General features: G+C 24.0%; 2 protein-coding genes across 2 annotated transcripts; both read right to left on the reverse strand.

Moving 5' to 3' along the window:
* Window positions 1-14,412: 14,412 nt before the first annotated feature.
* HO133_003885 (uncharacterized protein) lies at window positions 14,413-15,768 on the reverse strand (the record flags this gene model as incomplete). The annotated part of the gene is made up of 5 exons (XM_037294807.1): window positions 14,413-14,611; window positions 14,661-15,081; window positions 15,129-15,372; window positions 15,429-15,557; window positions 15,643-15,768. 5 exons carry the CDS (start codon window positions 15,766-15,768, stop codon window positions 14,413-14,415), a joined length of 1,119 nt encoding a protein of 372 aa, XP_037149495.1.
* A 1,477-nt stretch (window positions 15,769-17,245) lies between these two features.
* On the reverse strand, window positions 17,246-18,332 carry HO133_003886 (uncharacterized protein; the record flags this gene model as incomplete). Its single annotated transcript, XM_037294808.1, has 4 exons — window positions 17,246-17,442; window positions 17,554-17,655; window positions 17,714-17,943; window positions 18,010-18,332. 4 exons carry the CDS (start codon window positions 18,330-18,332, stop codon window positions 17,246-17,248), a joined length of 852 nt encoding a protein of 283 aa, XP_037149496.1.
* Window positions 18,333-24,424: the final 6,092 nt, after the last annotated feature.

A 24,424-nucleotide genomic window follows, 5' to 3' on the forward strand; every position in this document is an offset into this window, starting at 1 on the left:
AAGAAATAATAGACTATCGACTATAGGCCTTTATAACTCTATATCTATAAACTCTAAATTTATTTAAATTTAATTAATAAGAAGTTAATTTTAATATCTATTATAGTCTTTTCATTTTAATTACTATTATTATTATCTTTATAAAATATGAAATTTTTATTAATTTTACGATTTTACGATTTTTTAGCGAGGGAGATTAATGAATTCGAATCGAGGACGAAGCGAAATAGTTTCGAATTCTATTGAAATTATTATTACTCGACTATCTAAGCTTATATAAAATAGTATTCTTAATTAAATAAATAAGTTTTTAATAAGCGATATTTAAATTCTTTACTTTTGAATATTTATAAGACTTAATTTAATAATTTAATAATCTAAAAGTCTAAATTTTATTCTATAATTTAAAAAAAAATCTTAAAAATTTAATAGAAAATAAAAAAGTTATTCTATATATTAATAATATATATCTATTATTTTTTAATTAGAGCTATTCGACTATCGAGCGAACTTTAATAAGCGATATTTAAATTTCTTACGCTTTAATAATTATAAGATTAAATTTAGAAATTCTTTTTTTATCTAAATATCTAAACTTCGTTCTATAAATAAAAAAAAAATCTTAAAGTTTTAATAAAAAATAAAAAAGTTATTCTAATTATAAATAACGTATATCTATTTATTTTATAGTTATAAACGTTAATTTATTTATTTACGATAATTTAATTAATTTAATTAAAGAGCGTAGTAATTCTAAATTTATAACTAATTATATATATAAACTTAAGATTTTTAAGCTTAGCTCTATCTTATTCTATTATACGAGTAAAGATCTATAAATTAAATTCATAATCATTTTTTTAATTAGAGCTATCGAGTAAATTTAATAAGTAATCTTTGATAAGCGATATTTGAATACCTTACTTTTTAATAATTATAAGATTAAATTTAAGAATCCTTTTTTCATCTAAAAGCCTACATTTTATTCTATAGTTTAAAAAAAAATTCTAAAATTATAATAGAAAATAAAAAAGTTATTCTAAAATTAAATAATATATATCTATTTTTTAATTAGAGCTGTTCGGCTGTCGAGCGAACTCTAATAAACGATATTTAAATTCCTTGCGCTTTAATAATTATAAGACTATATTTAAAAATTCTTTTTTTATCTAAAAGCTTATATTTCGTTCTATAATTTAAAAAAAAATCTTAAAATTTTAATAGAAAATAAAAAAGTTATTTTATATATTAATAATATATATCTAATTTTTAATAAGAAGATATAAGAGAGTAAGATTTTAATAGTTATAAATGTTAATTTATTTACTCGCGATAACTTAGTTAGTCTAATTAAAAAGCGTAGAGAATTTAAATTTATAATTAACTATATATATAAATTTAAGATTTTCTAATTTAGCTCTATCTTATTCTTTTATTAATATATATAATAAAATAAAGTAAAGCTAATCTTAAAAATCTTAAATTTATATATATAGCTAATTATAAATTTAGAATTACTACGCTCTTTAATTAGATTAGCTAAGTTATCGCGGATAAGTAAATTAATATTCGCAATTATTAAACGTTCGTAACTATTAAAAAAATAGATATACGTTATTAATATACAAAATAATTTTTTTATTTTCTATTAAAATTAAATTTTTTTTCTTTTAATTATAGAACGAAATATAGGCTTTTAGATAAAAAAAGAATTTCTAAATTTAGTCTTATAATTATTAAAGCGCAAGGAATTCAAATATCGCTTATTAAAGATCGCTTATCAAATTTACTCGACAGCTCTAATTAAAAAAAAGATTATAAATTTAATTTATAGATCTTTACTCGTATATACTAATATACTAATATATTAAAAATAATATTCGCGACTAATATATATCTTATATCTATTATTAAAATTAATTTAAATATAATAACTACGTCTTTAAATATTAAGATTAATTTAAAGCTAAAGAAATTAATATACTATAATTATAATAAAAAAAATTACTATTAAAAGAGTTATATAATAATTACTTAAATCGAGATTAATAAAAATACTCTCGAGAAAGTAAAACTTTACTTAATAGATAAGTAAAGGCCTATGAATTAAATTTATAAAGTTAAATTTTTCTAAGTTAAATCGAATTTTAGTCTTAGCTCTAAGTTAAATTAAACTCTAATCGCTTACTATACGTTTTTAATCTACTTTTATTATTATAAAATTAATTTAATCTATATAATATAAATATATATATACGAAGAGAGACGCGCTAAGATTTAATTAGAAAGATATATCGAGTATAAAGAATTAATTTATAATAATTATTTATAAAAAATAGAGAAAGACTATATTCTTATAATAAGAAGTATTAAAATATCGAAAAGAAATAAAGATAACGTATTAATTAGTAATGTGAATTCTATAATATCTTTTATTATAATAAAATCTTTCGAATAATAAAATAGCTATAGATATTAAACGATTTTAATTCGTTTAAATATATATTATTCGATAATTCTTCTATAAAGATCTAATTAACTATAATCGTTATAGTAGATTCTTCTCTTATAACGTTATTATAGTAATATATTATATTAATATAATAAGAATAATAGATTAAGTTATAGTAATATTCTTCGCTTACTAAGTAATAATTTAATATAAGATCTTAAAGAGCTAAGTCGTATTCTTAATAATAATAACTTTATTATCGCTTAATTTCTCCGCAATATTCTCCGTAGTATTCTTCGTAATATTCTCCATATTTATCTATTATAATTTCTTCTCTTACTCTTTTTCTTATAGAATATTAGATTAAGTAATTAGCTAAGTAGTTAATTAAGTAAATAACTAATATAACGTAAGATCTTAGAAAGCTAAGTCGTATTCTTAACGATAATAATCTTATTACCGCTTAATTTCTCTATAATATTCTTCATATTTATCTATTATAATTTCTTCTCTTATTTCTTCTCTTATAAAAAGAGTATTAAACTAAATAACTAGCTAAATAATTAATTAAGTAAATAACTAAGTAATTAATTAACGATTTAACTAAGTAAAGTAGTAAGCTAATAAGATAGATAGTACTAATTAAATAATTAATTAAATATCGCTAGCTTAAGAGAAGTATATAGAGGAGAACGATAGTTATAAATCCGTTCGAGCTCTTTTTAAGAGCTTTTTAACGCGTTTATAAATAATAATAAATAGCTATTAAGCTCGCTTACGGCCTCGATTACTAGTAATAACGAATTCGCGTTAATAGAAGCTTTAAGAGATAAGTAAAAGGGGTATATATATCTAAAGCGTTTAATAACGTTTTCGCGAGGGATATTAAGAACGATTATATTTATATTAATAAAATTAATAGAATTAATAGAGTAATAGAAGAATAATAATTACATAAATAGATAGATAAAAGAATTATTATTCGATCTCGAACGCGTTTAATATAACTATTATATTTAAATATTTATTTAATTTATTAATAATAAATTAAACTTTAAATTTTATATCGTTAGAAAGCGTAAATTAAGCTTTAGAATTTATGAAATTATAAAGTAATAGTATTCGTAGAGAGCTAGTTATTTTAGAGTGTAAAACTTTTATATATAAATTTTTAATAAGAAAGCTTAAGAGAATTAGCGGGCTAATTTAGTCGGTCTAACTAAAGAGCGTAATAACTCTAAATTTATAATTAACTATATATATAAATTTAAGATTTTCTAGCTTAGCTCTATCTTATTCTATTATATATATTAATATAAATAAAGAATTTAAAATTAATAATATCGATATTACGAGTAGCGATAAGTCTTTATTAATTTTAAGAAATAAATAATCTCTTCTAAAGTTATAATAAAAGATACTTATAAATTATATCTAGTAAATACTCTTAATAATATCTTAGTACGTTATTCTTTTTATATATAAATTACGCTATCTTTTATAAAAGAGAAATTACTTACTTTAAGACTCTCTTATAAATAATAAATATATCGATATTTATATAATTCTAAATAAATTTTTAATTCTAATAATATATAAAGTCTTATATTTAGAATTATTTTTACTATTATAATTTAAATAACTAAGAAGTTATAACGATTAAGTCGTAAAACGATTAATTATATATTATTTACTTTCTATAATAATAATAAAAGATTATTAAAAAGAAATAGATTTAATATTAATTATACTTACGCTACGTAACGAAGTAAGAAACTTTAATAAGATTTCGAGGGAGGTTAAAGTCGAAGTAGAGTTTCGAATTAAGATTTCGAGTTTTCTTAAAACCTCGACTTCGCCTTAACTCGAAGTGGGGTTTCGAGGTATATCTCGTTAATTTAATGAACTCTAAGTATCTCCAAGAGATCTCTAAGCGATCTCTCTAAATTTTAATTTTATATAATAGAAATAGAGTAAAATAGAGTATAGAATATAATATCGTAATCTAAATTAGAGTATAAGATATAAATATCTAGAAAAATATTTAGAATATATATAAGATTATATTTATAAGATATTAGAGAGACGTTATAGAAATATTATAAAGATAATAACCTAGAGTTAATCTAATTAATAAACTTAGCGAAATAATAAAATATCTTTATTATCTTAATAAAAAAACTCTATTTTAATTTTATTTTATCTCGTTAAAATCTTAATTCGAAGCGAGGTAATATTAAATACTTAAAATCTCGTTCTATCTTATCTCGTTATATAGCGTTTAATTTATACTATTAAAATATAATATAATAGTTAAAAAGTTTTAGATAAATAAATATAAAATAGTTCTTAATATATTATAAAATAAGATATTTTTTCTACTTAATCTATATAGCTATTATATTAATAAAATATTAATAATAAATTAACTCTCTTTTCTATTAACTACGAAGCTTCGCTTATCTATATTATCTATTTCTTTATCTATTATTTTAAAATAATAGATCTCTCTCTTATTAACTTACGATATTAAAATTAAGTCGAATATCTTATTAAATAAGAAAATAAATAATAAAAGTATAAGATTTAATTCTATTAATATCGCTAAGATTAATAGAATAGTTAATTATCTATTAGCACGTAAAAAAGATAATAAACTATTTATATTAATAATAAATAAGATTTATAATAACTCGCTAATACTATATATAGTAATATATATAAGAGAATAAAATAGAGCTAAGCTTAAAAATCTTAAATTTATATATATAGTTAATTATAAATTTAAAGTTACTATATTCTTTAATTAGATTAATTAAATTATCGCGAATAAATAAATTAACGTTCGTAATTATTAAAATATCTTATTCTACTTTTAACTCTTTAATAACTTTACTATTTTCTATTAAAATTTTTAAATTTTTTTTAAATTATAGAATAAAATATAAGCTTTTAAATAAAAAAAGAATTTCTAAATTTAGTCTTATAATTATTAAAGCGTAAGGAATTTAAATATCGCTTATTAAAGTTTACTCGATAGTCGAATAGCTCTAAAGCTATTACGAGCGTATTTTATATTCTTAATATATTACTTAGCCCTCTAATCTATTCGAGCCTAGCGTATCTTAATAGAGATATTTATTTACTACTTAATATCTTTCTTCTATTTATATAATTCGATATCTTAGTTATCTTATTTAATATATCTATATTAATATTATATCTATATCGATTCTAGTAGAATTCTTTAATTAAAAAATAGATATATATTATTTAATTTTATAATCCCTTTTTTACTTTCTATTAAAATTTAAAGATTTTTTTTAAAATTATAGAACGAAATATAAGCTTTTAGAGAAAAAAATTATTATTAAATTTAGTCTTATAATTTTTAAAGCGTAAGAAATTTAAGTATTATTTATCTATTTACTCGATAGCTCTAATTAAAAAAGAATATTATAAATTTAATTTATAGATCTTTACTCGTCTTTTATTACTTAAATACCTCGCGATCTTTATATATTAATTAATAAATCTTATTTCTACGACTTAAAGAAGAAATATAAAAGATATTATAGTTCTAATTATTTTATTTAGATTAATAATATTAATAAGATTAATTCTAAGAAGATAAAATATAAGTTATCTATAAAGTATTATAACTATTTAGACATTTTCGATAAAATTAAAATAAATATACTTTTTTTATATTATTCTTATACTGGTCGAAAAGATATAAGATTTTTTAGACTTAGAATTTTTTAACTTTTATTACTTTCTTTAAACATTTATATCTTTATAATCTATTTATAGAATCTTATAATTCTTAAAGTACTATAACGAGACTAGTTTATTCTATACGAGACGATTTTAAAATACGATAATTTATATTAAAAAATATCGAGTAGAATTAAAAATATCCTATATCTTTTAAAATAATATCTCGAAAACTATTTAAATCTCATATTAAATATTATATTTTTTCGGCTATTATATTCTTATAATTATAAGTTAGAATTTATTAATAGCTTCGATAAAGCGAAGTTTTCGAAAAGTAGAATTTATTTAATATTAAGATATAAATTAGAATAGATAAAAAAGTATCTAAATAAGTATCTAAAAAAGAAATTTATAATATTAAACTATATATTATTTATCTTATCTATTCTATTCGCGAAAAAATTAAATAAAAAATTATATTTTTATATAGACTATCGAAATATAAATATTAGTATTAAAAGAAATTAATATTTAATTCTATTAATAGATAAGATTTTAATAAAAATTTAAAAATATAAATATTTTATTCGATTAGATATTATAATCGCGTTTAATAAACTATATATATATCTTAATAATAAAATTTTTATTACTTTTATTATCTTTCTTAAAATATATAAATATTAAATTCTTCTCTTCGATCTAGTTAACTATTTAATTATATAATAATAATATATAAATAATATTCTATTTAAGTATCTAAATAATTTCTATTAAGTTTATCTTAATAATATATTTATTTATAATAAGATAAAGAAGAAATATATCTAATACGTTAAAAAAAATTCTCTAGAAATTAAAAGATATTAGTTTTTAGATAAATATTCTTAAATATAAATTTAATCTTTAAAAAATTAAATTTTTAGATTTATTAATATTTATAAATAAGCTATAAATAGATTTTATTAAAATCTAAATTATTATTAAATAAACTATATCTATTAATTTTAAAAAGATATAAAACTTTATTAGATTTTATAATTTTTATTAATAATTTATTAAAGATTTCTTTAAAATAATTACATTTATAATAGAACTTATAATAAAGAAAAATATATTCAATTAATTCTCGATATATTAAGAAATCTCTTTTTTTTCTAAAAATCGCTATTATTTAACTTTTAATTCTATATTATTTTAATAAAATAAAAAAAATTATTTTAAAAATTAACTCTTTTAATTATATTAATAAAGATATTCTTTTTTAATATAATAATAAAAGAATACTTTACTTAATAATCTTTTATAATAAAAGTTTAACTCTAATTAAATATAATTATTAAATCTATAATAAGAAATTATTAATAATTATTTATTATTTAAAATATTAACGTCTTAAATTAAAATATATAAATATCTTTATTAAAATCTTTATTAATTATAAAGAATTAATATATTTTATTAAAAGAAGAAATCTTAATCGATATTAGATTTAATATTTAAATACATTATTAAAATTTAATATAAAGATTATTTATTAATCTAAATCTTAGAATATTAATATAAATATATTTATATAAATAGCTAAATATAAATTAATTAATTTTAAAAATAAATAATTATATTAATAATTTTAAATAATTTTTATTTTTAATTAATTAAAATTAAATAGTAAATATATTAATATATACGAGTAAAGATTTATAAATTAAATTTATAATTTTTTTTTAATTAAAGCTATCGAGTAAGTAGATAAGCGATCTTTAGTAAGCGAACTTTAATAAATAATATTTGAATTTCTTACACTTTAATAATTATAGAACTAAATTTAATATTTTTTTTTTCTAAAAGTCTATATTTCGTTCTATAATTTAAAAAAAAAATCTTAAAATTTTAATAGAAAATAAAAAAGTTATTTTAAAATTAAATAATATATATCTAATTAGAGCTATTCGACTATCGAGCGAACTTTAATAAGCGATATTTAAATTTCTTACGCTTTAATAATTATAAGATTAAATTTTAAAATTCTTAAAAATTTAAATAGTCTAAATAGCGCTTTAAAATTTAAAAAAAATATCTTAAAATTTTAATAGAAAATAAAAAAGTAATTCTATATATTAATAATATATACTTATTTTTTTAATAAGAGAGGCGTAAGAGGGCGAGATTTTGATAGTTGCGAATATTTATTTATTTATTTATAATAACTTAGTCGATCTAATTTAAAAGCGTAGCGAACTTAAATTTATAATTAATTATATATATAAATTTAAGATTTTTAAGCTTAACTCTATCTTATTCTATTATATATATTAATATAATTAATAACTTTATCTACTATAAGATAATAGATATTAATAAAAGAAAAAATTATTTTATAAAAATTAATAACGCTATTATCGAGAATAAAGATAAATTTTAAAAAAATATTTTTAATAAATACTTTATATAATACGAGATACTTTATTATAAGAATCTCTTATAAATATTTAATAATATATATATTAGTATTATTTAAGAGTTATATAATTAATTATTTTACGATTATCTCGAAATAATATATATTTATAAATTATTTAAAAGAAAATACTATTAATAAAAAATAAGAATAAGAATAATTATTTATATATAAAATTATTATATTTATTAAAAGACTAAAATATCTTATAATTAAGAATATAGTTTATTTTAATCTCTAAAATTCTATAGAAACGATAATAAGATATATTAATTAACTTTATTATAGACTTATTTTTATATAATAATTATAATATTATTTAAATAGCGATTAATTAGCTTATTAAGAAATGTTATTATATAATCTATATTAATATTAATAAAGATATTAATATATATAAAAGAATAAAATAGAATTAAGCTTAAAAATTCTAAATTTATATATATATAGTTAATTATAGATTTAAGATTATTACGCTTTTTAATTAGATCGACTAAGTTATCGCGAATAAATAAATTAGCGTTCGTAACTATTAAAATCTCTTACTCTATTATTAATTCTTTAATAACTTTACTATTTTTTATTAAAATCTTTTTTCTTTTTTTAAATTATAAAAAAAATTATAGGCTTTTAAATAAAAAAATAATTTTTAAATTTAATCTTATAATTATTAAAGCGTAAGAAATTTAAATATTATTTATTAAAGTTCGCTCGATAGTCGAATAGCTCTAATTAAAAAATAGATATATATTATTTAATTTTAGAATAACTTTTTTATTTTCTATTAAAATAATACGATTATTCTTTTAAATTATAGAACGTAATATAAGCTTTTAAATAAAAAAAGAATTATTAAATTTAGTCTTATAAATATTTTAAGATAAAGAATTTAAATATCGCTTATTAAAGTTCGCTCGATAGCTTTAATTAAAAAATAGATATATATTATTTAATTTTAAAATAACATTTTAATTTTCTATTAAAAAAATTTAATTTTTTTCTAAATTATAGAATAAAACCTAGACTTTTAGATAAAAAAGAATTATGAGATTTAGTCTTATAAATGTTTTAAGATAAAGAACTTAAATATCGCTTATTAAAGATCGTTAATTAAATTTACTCGATAGCTCTAATTAAAAGAAATAATTATAAATCTAATTTATAGATCTTTACTCGTTTATAATAAAAGTCTAGCGAGCGTAAGTATTAATTCTATAGCGTTTAATATTAAAAAATATATAATTTTATAATATCGAATATATATTAATAATATATATACTACTTTAATTAATATCGAAACTCGCTATAAGATATTAAAAGTAATTATAGATTATAACGAGTTCTATTAGCGAATAAAGCGATAATAAGCGTAGATTATTCGACTATATTATATAATTAAATATTTACTTAATATTTTATTTTATTATAAAGCGTAGTTATATAAGTTAGTTACTATTATAAATTTAAATAAAAGCTAAGAATTTATATTAGTATATATAAAAGAAGAAGATAAAGCTAAATTAGAAAATCTTAAATTTATATATATAGTTAATTATTAATTTAAGATTATTACGCTCTTTAATTAAACTTATTAAATTATCGCGAATAAATAAATTAGTATTTATAATTATTAAAATCTCGCTCTTTCGCGTCTTCTTTATTAAATTATAGATATATATTATTTATAATAATAATAACTTTTTTATTTTCTATTAATTTTTTTTTTTTTTTTTTTAATTTTAAAACGCTATTTAGGCTTTTCGAAATTTTAAGAATTTTAAAAATTTATCTTATAATTATTAAAGCGTAAGGAATCTAAATATCGCTTATTAAAGATCGCTTATCTATTTACTTAATAGCCTACTAAACTCTAATTAAAAAAATAACTATAAATTTAATTTATAGATCTTTACTCGTTTATAATAAAAGAATAACGTTATTATTTAATAGTATTATATCTTTCTATTAAGCGATATAAAATATTCTATTTTTTCTAAAGATAAAGAGCTATTTATAAGAATCTCGTAGATATTTAAAGTTTTATATAATTTTCTTATTAATATCTTCTTAATATAATTAACTTCTATATAATTTTATTATCTATTATATATTCTTCTTTAAATCTTTATATTATTATTTCGCTAATTAATATAAATACTTTTAATTATTATATACGAGCGTTAGTAATTTTATTTCTCTTTATCTTATATTATAATTCTTATTAATTATATTTATAGAATCTTTATTACTTATATAAATCTCGACTTTAATATCTATATATTCTTAGAAATTACGATTAATAAAGATTAATTCTAATTTTAATTATTAACTCGCGAAGATAATAATAAGAATATATTAATAGATATAGAGAAGAAAGAAGAAGATAGAGCTTATATAATTATTACGAAAAGTAATATTTCGAATATTATTAACTTATAAATAAGTTCTAATTTTAAACGTATTATAAGATATTTAATTAATTAATATATAGTTTTATTAGTTATAAATTTTTAAAATATTATTACTAGATTAAGAATAATAAGATAATTTAATAATTAGACTTTTAGAGAACTTCTAATAAAACTTTAATATAAGAAAAGAAAAAGTTTTAAATTAATATTTTTCTTCTTAATATTAACATCGTAACTAATTTATCTTTACGAAATAAATCTCTTTAACGCTATTTTTTAACGATATTTAATTAAATAAAAATATTTTTAAATCTCTCTAACTATCTAAATCTCTATATTTCTTATATTAAGAGAATATTAATAATATCGTAAAGAGTTAAAAGTATAATTTTTTCTATATACGCGATAAGATCTAATATAGCTATTTATAGCTTTATATTATTATAAAAAGTATTATTATTCTTTAAAGCGAGTATAAACTTTAAAAGTAATAGAATATATTTAACTTCTTTTTAATTTATAAAGAGATAAATATATTAGTTAAAAAGATATAAATTAATATAATATATTAATATATTATATTATACTTTAATAAGATATAAGATATTTATATTTATATAATTCTATATCTAATATAATATAAAATCTTAATAATATATATAATTCTATATCTAGTATAATATAAAATCTTAACGATATATATTATAATATATTATATTTATAATATTATATTATAAAATAGTATATATATAAAATATTTTAATTAAGATTTCTATATTTAGAAGTATAAATAGTTATTCTAATTATTATTTTAATTAATAGCTTAATAAATTCGATATAATAGCTATTACTATTATAACTATTACTATTATAACTATTATTACTATAGCTATTACTATTATATCTACTATTATAATAACTATTATTATTATAGCTACTATTAAACTATAGCTCTTATATATTTTAATTATCGTATTCTTTAATTATTTAATTTTATTATATTACGTAACGAGGCGAAGAATCTTAATAGAGTTTTAAGGGAGATTAAGATTAGAGTAGAATTTCGAATCGAGATTTTAAGTTTTCTCGAAACCTCGATCTCGCTCTAACTCGAAAGTAAGATTTTAAAAAATATTTTATTATCTTAATAAACTTTAAATATCTCTAAGTAATTCTCTTAAATTTTTATAAAATATATTAAAAATAGAATAAAATAGAGTATAAAATACGATATCGTAGTTTAAATAAGAGTATAAGATATATAAGATTAAGAAATTATAGAGATATTATAGAAATATTATAGAAGTATTATTAAGATAATAGTCTCGAGCTAACTTAATTAAACGCTTAGCGAAAATAACGAAGTATTCTTATTATCTCGATAAAAAAAATACTATCTCGATTTAATCTTATCTCGTTAAAATCTCGCCTCGAAGCGAGATAGTATTAAGTATTTAAAATCTCGCCTTATCTCGCTTCGTTACGTAGCGTAAATTTTATACTATATTTAAAATCTAGTCTCGAAGAGATTTTAGAGAATTAATTTATTCGTTCTATATATTATATATCTAATATTTTAATAGCTATTACTATTATAACTATTTTTATTATAATTATTATTATTATAGCTATTACTATTATAGCTATTATTATCTATTATTTAAATAGTTTATTATTATATAATAGCTATAATAGTAATAGTTATAACGAGTAAAGATTTATAAAATAAATTTATAACTATTTTTTTAGAGCTATCGAGTAAATTTAATAAGCGAACTTTTAATAGACGATATTTAAATTCTTTATCTTTAAATATTTATAAGACTAAATTTAATAATTCTTTTTTTATTTAAAAGCCCATATTACGTTCTATAATTTAAAAGAAAGATTAAATTACTTTAATAAAAAATAAAAAAGTTATTCTTAAATTAAATAATATATATCTATTTTTTAATTAGAGCTATCGAGCGAACTTTAATAAGCGATATTTAAATTCCTTACGCTTTAATAATTATAAGACTAAATTTAGAAATTCTTTTTTTATCTAAAAGCCTATATTTCGTTCTATAATTTAAAAAAAAAATCTTAAAAATTTAATAGAAAATAAAAAAGTTATTCTATATATTAATAACGTATATCTATTTTTTTAATAAGAGAGATAAGAAGGCGTAGAAGAGCGAGATTTTGATAATTATAAACGTTAATTTATTTACTCGCGATAATTTAGTCGATCTAATTAAAGAGTATAATAAACTCGAATTTATAATTAACTATATATATAAATTTAAGATTTTTAAACTTAGCTCTATCTTATTCTTTTATATATATTAATTATATTATAATATATATCGCTAAGATCTTAAATCTATATTAAAAGACTTTATTTATATTATATTCGAGTACGATATAATATTACTTAATATAGAATATTTCGTAAAATATTTTATATCTTTTCGACTAATACTTATAACTTATTAAAATATAAAGATAAAATACTTAGTTAGATTAACTATAGAGTTACTATAGAGAAAATAGCGACTAGATATAAATACGCTAAGACGTATTACGTAATTATATTACGTAATCGCTAAGAGTTACGTAATTTGAATTTTAATAAACTCTATAACGCTTCGAGATTAGACGTAAAGAACTTATTAAATTTTAAATTAATAATAACTTTTATAATTTCGTAGTAATTTTTATAATTTTTATTTTTTAATATTTCATTTATTATACGTCTTTAATTTCATTTATTTCTTCTAGAATTAAATTATATTAATTATATAAGTAGAGAAAAGAATCGATATAAATTAGACTTTAGAAGATTTTAAGATATACTTTATAACGCTCTTAGATTTAATCTTAAAAGAACTTAATAAACTTTAAGTCGATAATAACTTTTTCTATTCTGAAGCGAATCTTAAATTCTTAAATAGTTGAGTATAATATGTCTTCAATTTTAAACTTTTTTTTCTAGAATTAGATTATATTAATTCTATAAGCGAGAGAAAAGAAATTCGAAAATAAGACGTTACGAAAAAGAAAAGTTTCTATAGTTACGTGAGATAGTTCTAAATAAGAGAAAATCTTATCTTAATTAATATTTATTATAAATATATATAATTAATATATTAAAATTCTATAAAAAAAATTTATTATTTAAACTTTTTTTTAAATTTATAATTAAGAATCTCGAAAATTAATTAAATTTATTAAACTAGTATTAGAGTAAAATATATACGCTAAATTTATATTAAAAAAGTTTATATATCTCATTAACTTGTATGATTAAGGCACTATCGGATTTACATTATGATTGTTTGTCTTTAATCTTGAAAAGTGACTAGTGGTGTAATATAGAAGTGAGCTCATATCCTGTCCTCAACTTCCTCTGCTCCAAGTCCACCTCCAACCTTCGCTTCAGAGTCAAGCCTCTTAAAATGGCCAGGACGATGCGTGCTCAGATCGCCCGGGATGTGCAGCCCCTCTTTCCGCTCGTTACCAAACTGGTCCCGCGGATAACGTTCCTGTTCCTGATCACCTGGAGGATAATGCTCCATATCAGCTCTAAAGCTTGGATCAAAGTTCTGCAGTGGGAGTGAATCCTCATGTGTACCCATCGTTGAGATTGCTGTCGTCTGCTTCTTCGAAGACTTGAAGGGCGCAGACGGCTTCGGGGGGTGTCCACTTCACGCCCACTACCGGTTTCGAGTCGCCGCTAGCTAACTTGGTGAACCTAGCGCGTATCTTGCTCACGAGCCATTTGTAGCCCGGTCGTAGGGTCGGTATGCATGCGGCAGCAATACCGAAGAAGACTTCCCATGAGCGCCAGTACCAATTTGGGATGCTAGCCCAGGTTGGATCGTCGGTTTCGTTTTGCCAATTTAGGATTGTGCGGACGATGGACAGGGAGCCGGTAATTACGCCTAGGCCCATGAGGAGGCAGAGGCCAATTTTGCTGCGGAAGCTGATTTGGACTTTGCGAAGGATGAGAATGGGAAAGGCGGAGAGGAAGAAGTCGGAAATTATGGATATGACTGCAGGGTTTGTGAGTGAGGCCAAGGGTCCAATGAGATCCACTCACGAGCTTGAGAGATAATTATTCTTTCGAGTTGACCTTTAGAGAAACACTTGCCAGGTTTCTTGTCATCCCAAGCCTTGTCCACATATGGTGTACATTGGAATATCCACACGAGGCTCAAAACGATGTTGCTCACAATCAGGATAATCACGGCGGCCTGCAGAGGTCGGATGGAAGCCTTGGTAACGGTGATACGTAGTAAAAAAAGACATATGGAGACTTTGGTGAAAGTGAGGGTTGCAAAAGTCTATTGATAGTCGAAGTCAGTCTAATGCAACATACGTAGAACACTATATGCCTTACCTGAAGCCATTCCCCATATGCGTATTTAGAAAATTCTCGAAATTGATGCGGGCTCAAGTAGTACGCAGGTCTACCAAAGCCATAAGAGAGTTGAACGACGACAAGGGCCGTCCCAATAGGATGTCCGAGCTAGAAATTTTCAGCACTTTGCTTGAGGAATGGAGTAGAACATCCTCACGCAGGCGAACAGAATGCACCAATCATCCCAACCAACCCTTTTAACTATCCATATCCTTGTTCCAAACCGTAGCGTAACGAGTACAACACTTAGAACGGTCACTAGAATAGTTGTAGCCAAAAGGCCAGCTGAAGCATTCTTGTCGCCAAAGGGCGGAGGCATTGTGGGCTGCGAGACCATGATCAAGTTTGTAAAATGAAATAGGAAAGACTAGCTCAGAATAGGTGATATTGGAACAGGTAGTGTTGATTGGGAATCAGCAAGACGAGGGGAACTTTTAACAAGACGAAGAGGGGGCAAGGCTGTAGACTGTCAGCAGCACGGAGATCTTTTGACTGTGCCCCACCATCCGCCTTCTTACAGGATTTGCATAAGGAAGAAGGAGAGATCAGCAACGGTGGTTCCACATAACCGTCTCCTGCCTGCATCATGTTGCCAGGTTCCAGTCACATGTGTGCTTTGCATATATTTGGGCCTTGGAGCTGATGTGAAATTCTAACCTTGGCCCGATCGACGGGTGAGGAAGACAAGTACCGAGAATAATGGCTTAGAGCTGAAACGAAAAATGCAAGGTTAAAGTGGTGATGATGGCTGAGTTTGCCGCGAGGTCGAAAACGAATGTGGTGTCCTCGTCAATCTTTAACCTTGACAACAAGTTTCACAGGCTTCTGAGGCACAGCTATGCAATGCACCCCGATTGGAACAAGTTCCGATAGGCCCGCGTGCGGCTGAGTCCGAGGGAGCGAGAACCTTAGGCTATTGGCAGGATGTGAAAGGGCTTATCAATACATTTATGGTGTGACCTATGATAGCAGCGGGATCGGGACTTGAGATATATGCATGAAGTGCGGCTGTGCGCAGATCCATATTTTGGCGGCCATGATTGGTGCGCATGATCGGATACCATAGTCCCCGAAATCACAAAGCTGCGAGAAGGCTGTATCTATGCATGTAAAGGTATCTCTTATTTTAAATCGGGTTCATGCAGAAAACGGCTCCGACTACTTGAATAGTCGTGAGTGTAAAAGAAGTTCGCAGATGTCTCCTGCTAGGAGCCTTTGACCTTAAGGTTAACAGTAGCCTTATGAGTGTAAGGTATAAGGTAGCCTAGTAGATTTGTCTCAAGGGCACATCATCCTGCAGCAGCCTTCCTCCACGGAAAAGCTCAGCAATCACTTGTACCCACACAGACTCAGTACCCCGTGCGACAAATAAATACTAAGGCAGGTCAAAGTTGCTACGACCCGCAGTCTTGGCAGAGAGTAAGAAATACCGCAAATCCCTTGTACCAGTGCCATTAGCAATCGAACCTAGCACGACCTCAAGAACCCCATCAAATATGGGTGCACATGTACCAAAATTAGATTTGTATATTAAAACACTTCTGACGTCATAGGAATTCGAATGGAGATCAATCAACATGATGGTTCAATACATGCAACATCTTTACTAGTAGTCTTCCCTCCTCGAGGTAACATGACACTGTAGTCTCGTAGATTTCCAAATTTGGCAGCGAATTTGCTTTACCTTCGAGATCTGAAGGGGTTGAGATAAGTGGCCACCAGTTGGTCTACTGACGATGGGGACTCGCGTGTATCTGGCCTGAAACAATGATTCGGAGCCATCATTTCTCTTACACTCATTGTGCACAGTATCCACCATCAATCGGTAGTGCCACTCCAGTTACATAGGCTGCGTCGTCACTGGCGAGATACACGTAGCCTTTTGCAACATCCTCTGCAGCACCCCATTCGTCTCCCCACGGTGTTAAGGTTGAGATAGCTGTTCTCATCTCTTGGTCTTGATACTGATCTTCCGTCATGGGTGTACGAAGATCTAGTCGTCAAAGATTACGACATGTCAGTTGTATGAACCAAACGGAGTGCAACGAGAGTGTAATGATTACGAAGATGAAAAGTATGACCCTAACCCTAACAGAAGACTTACGTCCTGGGCATATGCAGTTACAATGAACCTTATACTTTGCGTATTCCACTGCAATCTGCTTTGTCAGAAGCGTTACTGCTCCTTTTGATGCACAGTAGGCCGCTGTGAGAAGCATTCTTAGCAGAGGTTTGAGCAACATCTGATTACTTGTCAAACATACCTCCGTGGACCGCTTGTCCTACTAGACCCATAATGCTCGAGGTGTTGATGATCCAGCCTCTATGGCCGCTCGAATGAGGCGCCTGTTTCACGAATTGGGCGCAAGCGTATTTGCATCCAAGAAAGACGCTGCGGCTGTTGATACTCATAACAGTATCCCAAGTCTCTTCCGTCATCTCGTGCACCATTCCGTGATTCTCGGTGCCTCCTATACCGGCATTGTTGACCATACTAAACCCCCGAAAGGATCCTAATTAGCCATCTTCTGTATCATATATATTGTCGGAACACACTTACACATCTAATCTTCCTCCCACTTTTACCGCTGTCTGAACTAAGGCCTCTACTTCTGTACCGATTGTGACGTTGGTTTTTACGAAAATGCCTTTGCTCTCTCCATGTCGCTGACAGATCACTTCTTCTGTCGGCGTTCCAGCTTGTTCGGCCATGAAGTCTGACTTCGGTGTAGGCTTTAAGTCTGCGCAGACAACAAGACGAGTAGCTTGAGCTGCGAACGCGAGCGCGATTGCGCGACCAAGACCAGAAGACGAGCCCGTGACGATACATACTTTATCTTTCAGACGTGTGCCTGTGGTGAAGACCGGCGTGGACGTCGCCATTGTGGCCGTTGCGTGGGTTGGAATTTCGAGCGATATCAACGAGTCTTGAAAATCAGGTACAGACCGGAAACAAGACCGAGAAGGGAAATGGTATTATAGGAGGTATGTTGAATAATAGGGGTATTATTGACTGTATTGACTAGACTAAGGAGTGTAGATAGTATTTATAGAAGAGAAGCTGTCACACTAGTGCCAAGCCACTAATCTAGCTGCCACTAACTGGGTAGGGCTGACTGCCATGGTTTTCAACAAGGTAGCATGTCAGGTGTGAATGTGGGGCAGATCCCTCAGCCCTTTTCCCAGAGCAGCCCCCAGCCCCTCAAATGCTACTGCCAGCAGCCAAGACCAGCTATCAACTTCTGGTGGCTAGCCCCACCCACTGAGCAGACTCTGACGTGAGATGGAAGGAGTAGCCGAGGTCTCTGGAATTAAAAATCACTGAACTATTGTACCAGCGCTTCACCGGCAAACAGAAGGTAACCTCGTAAAGCACAGCCTCACGGAGGATACATCCTACGAAGACTTCGAATAACAATCATGATTGCAAGCCACGATAAGGTAGGCAGACTCACTGGCTTGCGACCTACCGCCCGATGCCGCTGACCTCTGTAGTCCGTTTCTTGTCGAGTACACAATCATCATCAATGTGTCAATAGTACTATCCCAATTTTGATCTTCTTAAGCGTGCGAATTGATCTACTCGTAATTATCTATTCGTCTGAATGTCACCTTGTAAGCTGGGGCTGCGGCAATTATTCACATGTTAAGAGTCCACACGGGGGGGAAAGTCCGGCGGTCCGCTGATCACTGAACGGTTCAGAAACTGGGAAGAGTAGATCCTTGTTCCTATGTAAATGACTTGGATCGAGACAGTCCCTTCCCTCACAGATCAATCAACCTTTCAGTTGCCCCAATGACTGATTTTGTATCTTACGTCGTCCGCACCAGCTTCCTCCTCCCCCTCACATGTCTCATTCTCCCTCCCATGTCTCACTCTTTAGGTGGTCCACCTGTTTTTTGCTGAGGCTTCTGATTTCATTAAGATTGTTTCCAGTTTAATGATGTGGGAGCCTCCTCGGCCATATCCTTGACTCGGAGCGCCGCTATTCGGAATATGAAGGCGGAGGAATGACACCCCACAAATAACTGCAGGCTATTTATGATCCATAGCAAGTTTCCTTTTCAGCCGGACTAGCATAAATTTTCCTATCTGTCATCGTACGGTTTAGGGCGAATTACATTTTCATATTCTAAACTATATAATCCTTATAAATTCATACCCTATCTTATATTTTTATATCTTAACGAAATATAAATTTATAAATTATTATTAATAGGGGTATAAAAATATAAGTTACTATTTCTTAGAGTTACGCTATATAACGAGGCGAGAAATCTTAACGAAGTTTTAGAGGGGTCGAGGTTAGAGTAGAGTTTTAGATCGAGGTTTTAAGTTTTTTTAAAACCTCGATTTCGCCTTAACTCGAAAGCGAGGTTTTAAGATATACTTTATTATCTTAATAGACTCTAAATATCTCTAAGTACTAGCCGGAAAGATATGATATATTTTATAAAATATTTCATATCAAGTAATATTATATCGTACCCGGATATAATATAAATAGGATCAAATATTATTTCATTTTTCTAATATGAATTCGAAATCTTAGCGAAATATTCTACGATATAATATATCTATAATATTATATTATAATATAATATATATATGAAATATCTCGACTAGAATTTCTATATTCTCGTTATTATTCTAATTAACGACTCGATAAATTCGATATAATAGCTATTATTATTATGGCTGTTACTATTATAACTACGACTATTATAGCTATTACTATTATAGCTGCTACTATTATAACTATCTCTATTATATAACTACTTCTATTATAGCTATCTATTATAGCTATCTCTATTATAGCTATTTCTATTATAGCTATTTCTATTATAGCTATTATATAATAGTAGACTATTTTAATAATAAATAGTAGTAGTTATAATAGTAATAGCTATAATAGTAATAGCTGTTAAAATATTAGATATGTGATATATAGAACGAACGAATTAATTCTCTAAAATCTCTCCGAGGCTAGGTTCTAAATATAGTACAAAATTAGGTGGCTGGAAAACATGGTGGCTGAGATGCGCGAGGGCTATATTTCGATGGTAGATATAGTAGTGATAGCCATGGTAGTGGCAGCCATGATAGTGGCAGCTATAGTAGTCGTAGTTATGATAGTAGTAGTTATAATAGGAGCAGTTATGATAGTGGCAGCTATGGTAGTAGTAGCTATTATATCGGATTTATCGAGTCGTTAATTAGAATAATGACGAGAATATAGAAATTCTAGTCGGAATATCTTATACATATATTATATCATAGTATAATATTATAGATATACTATACCGTAAAATATTCTATTAAGATTCTATACTATACTAGGTATGGGATTATATAAATATTAATATCTCATATTATATTAGAGTATAATATGGCAGGTTAATATTTTATATTATATTATATCTTTTCGATTAGTATCTCTAAGTAACTTCTCTAAATTTTAATAAAATATACTAAGAATAGAATAAAATAGAATATAGAATATAATATTATAGTCTAAATTACGCTATATAACGAAGCGAAGTAAGACGAGATTTTAAGTACTTAATATTATCTCGCTTCGAGTTAAGATTTTAACGAAGTAGAATAAAGTCGAGATAGAGTTTTTTTATCGAGATAATAAGAATATCTTATTATCTTTATTAAGTCTATTAATTAAGTTAGCTTAAGACTATTACTCTTATAATATCTCTATAGTATCTCTCTAATATCTTATAAATATAAATTTATATATATTCTAAGTATCTTTCTAAGTATTTATATCTTATACTTTAATTAAGATTACGATATTATATTCTATAATTTATTTTATTATAGTTCTTAATATATAATATTAAATTTTAGAGAAGTTACTTAGAAGTACTTAGAGTTTATTAAGATAATAGAATATATCTTAAAATCTCGCTCTCAAGTCGAAGTAGAGTTGAGATTTTAAGAAAACTTAAAACCTTAATCTAAAATCCTACTTCGACTTCGACCCTCTTCGAAACTCTATCGAGATTTCTCGTCTCGTTATATAGCGTAGTCTAAATAAGAATATAAGATATAAATACTTAGAAAGATACTTAGAATATATATAAGATTATATTTATAAAATATTAGAGAGATATTATAGAGATATTATAAAAATAATAATTTTAAATTAATCTAATTAATAGACTTAATAAGATAATAAGATATCTTCGTTATCTCGATAGAAAAAACTCTATCTTAATTCTACTTTATCTCGTTAAAACCTTAACCCGAAGTAAAGTAGTATTAGATACTTAAAATCTCGTCTTATCTTACTCTATTACGTAGCGTACTTAGAGTATTAATATATATAATAGAATAAGATAGAGCTAAGCTTAAAAATCTTAAATTTATATATATAACCAATTATAAATTTAGAGTTACTACGCTCTTTAATTAAATTAACTAAGTTATTATAGATAAATAAATTAGCGTTTATAATTATTAGAATCTTACTCTCTCGCGTCTCTCTTATTAAAAAAATAGATATATTTTATTTATAATAGTAATAACTTTTTTATTTTCTATTATTTTATTTTAAATTTTAAAGCGCTATTTACGCTTTTCGAATTTTTAAAAATTTTAAAAATTTATCTTATAATTATTAAAGTGTAAGGAATTTAAATATAGTTTATTAAAGTTCGCTTATTAAAGATTACTTATCTATTTACTCGATAGCTCTAATTAAAAAAAAAAATTATAAATTTAATTTACAGACCTTTACTCGTAATTTTATAGATTATTATAATAATCTAAAATTACTATTTAAGAGTCTACTTTCGAAATTTTATAGAGACTTTAAATTATTAAAAAGAGAATTCGTGATTTAGCTCGTTAGATTATAGAAGTAAAAGAATCTCTTTAATTATATCTAATAAAAATTTTAATAACTTTAAGATATTAGATGAAAGTGAAATAAATTAATTTAAGACATCTGTAAATCTGAAAAGTTTCTATAAAATTTGAAATTGCTAATCGCGCGTTGGTCGCGGAAATTATAAAATTCGTCGAATTAGTAAATCTAATTAAAATTCGCCTAAATTCCGCCTAATTAGTAATTATAATTTACTTTTTATACGCTATTCGTCGATTTAATAATTACTATTTATTATTAAAATACTATTTATTAATTTAGTAATTATTATATACTATTTAAATAATATTCGTTAATTTAATAATTACTATATATTATTTAAATAATATTCGTTAGTTTAATAATTACTATATATTATTTAAATAATTTTTTTAGAAATAGTAATCGTTTTATATTAATATTTTATTATTTCTATAATTCGCGATATTAATTCGACTTTATAAGTTAAATTTAACTCGACTTAGTTATACTATAAATTTAATTCGATTTAATTTAATAATATTATCGCTAGATATTAGATTTATATATATAAATTTATATTATTATATTAAGTAATCTATCTTTCTTATTAAAGATAAGAATATTATTATTTATAATATATCTTATAAGTATTAATTATCTAAGAAGAAAAATTATCGCTAATATACTTTTTTATTATTATAATCGCGTTAAAGTTAATATAATATATATAAAGATCGATAATATATATTTATATCTTTATTACTCGATTTTAGCTCTATTAATCTCTTCTCTTAATATCTAAATTTCTTCGAAATTTATATATATTAATACTCGTTAAAGTATTAAATATCTTTTTTATAAAATTAAAATTAACTTTTTTAAATTAGAAGTTTCGGCTTTTAGATAATTATATATATAAAAATATAGCGAGTAATAATATATATAGATCTCTCTCTATAATATCTTACGTTAAAGCTTTCTTCTAATTTATTATATTTTTAAAATAATATATTTTAATTTTAATATTATCGTATAGATTATTAATAATTTTTATTATTTTATATCTTCTATAATAGCTTACGTTAAGGCTTTCTTCTAATTTATTATATTTTTAGAATAATATATCTCGATTCTAGTATTATTATATAGATTATTAATAATTTAAGAGAATTTTAAATAATAGCCCTCGTTATAGACGATAGTATTTTTTAAATTATAAGAAATCGCGAATTAATTTAATAGTAGTCTTCGACGTCGAAATATTTAATTAGATACTTTTTAAAGTATATTAATATCTCTCTAATTAAAAAAGAGCTCGCTCTCTCTTCTCTTTCTAATTATAATATTTATATATATATTCTATAATTATAAGATTTCTCTTTATTTAATAAACTTTAAAAATAATTTAAAAATTATTTAAATTAAAAAGAATATTTAGATTAAGAAGAGTATTTAAATTAAGAAAGATATTCGAGTTGAGAAGAGTAACTGGAATCGATTTTACCCGTTATATATTTAGTTTTATTTCTAATATTCTAAGATTTAGATTTTTAATATCTCTATTATCTTATAATATAGTATATATTAATCTCCTTTATTACTCTATAGCTCTTATTTAAAAAATTTAAATTATAAATATTATTATATTAATTAAAATTAATAAAGTTATTAATATAATAAAATTCTTTATCTTTTATCGACGCGGATATAATATATATATTTCTCTCGATATTTATAAGGCTATAGAATTATTATTTTTTAAGAATTCTTAGATTTTATATTATTAATAACTACGCTCTTTCTACTTTTACTATATTATAATATTTCTAAATTTATTTATTATATCGATATTTAAATATCTTTATAAAAACACTCTATAAGTGAGTTAATCTTTATCTAAAATCTCTATAAGCTAGATCTATTACTTTTATTATAACTAATATTTCCCTTATTAATTTCTCTAAAAAAATCTTATTAATATTAAAAATCTATTAATTATATTTATAAATCTAAGCGTAATCTCTATATTATCTTTTTTAAAAGAGTTAATTAATAAATTTATAAATAATGATATCTTTAGATAAGCGAGTTATATTTAGAGAATTCTTT

Source organism: Letharia lupina, assembly GCF_014066315.1.
Source record: "Letharia lupina isolate WasteWater1 chromosome Unknown contig_18, whole genome shotgun sequence".
Taxonomy (NCBI): domain Eukaryota; kingdom Fungi; phylum Ascomycota; class Lecanoromycetes; order Lecanorales; family Parmeliaceae; genus Letharia; species Letharia lupina.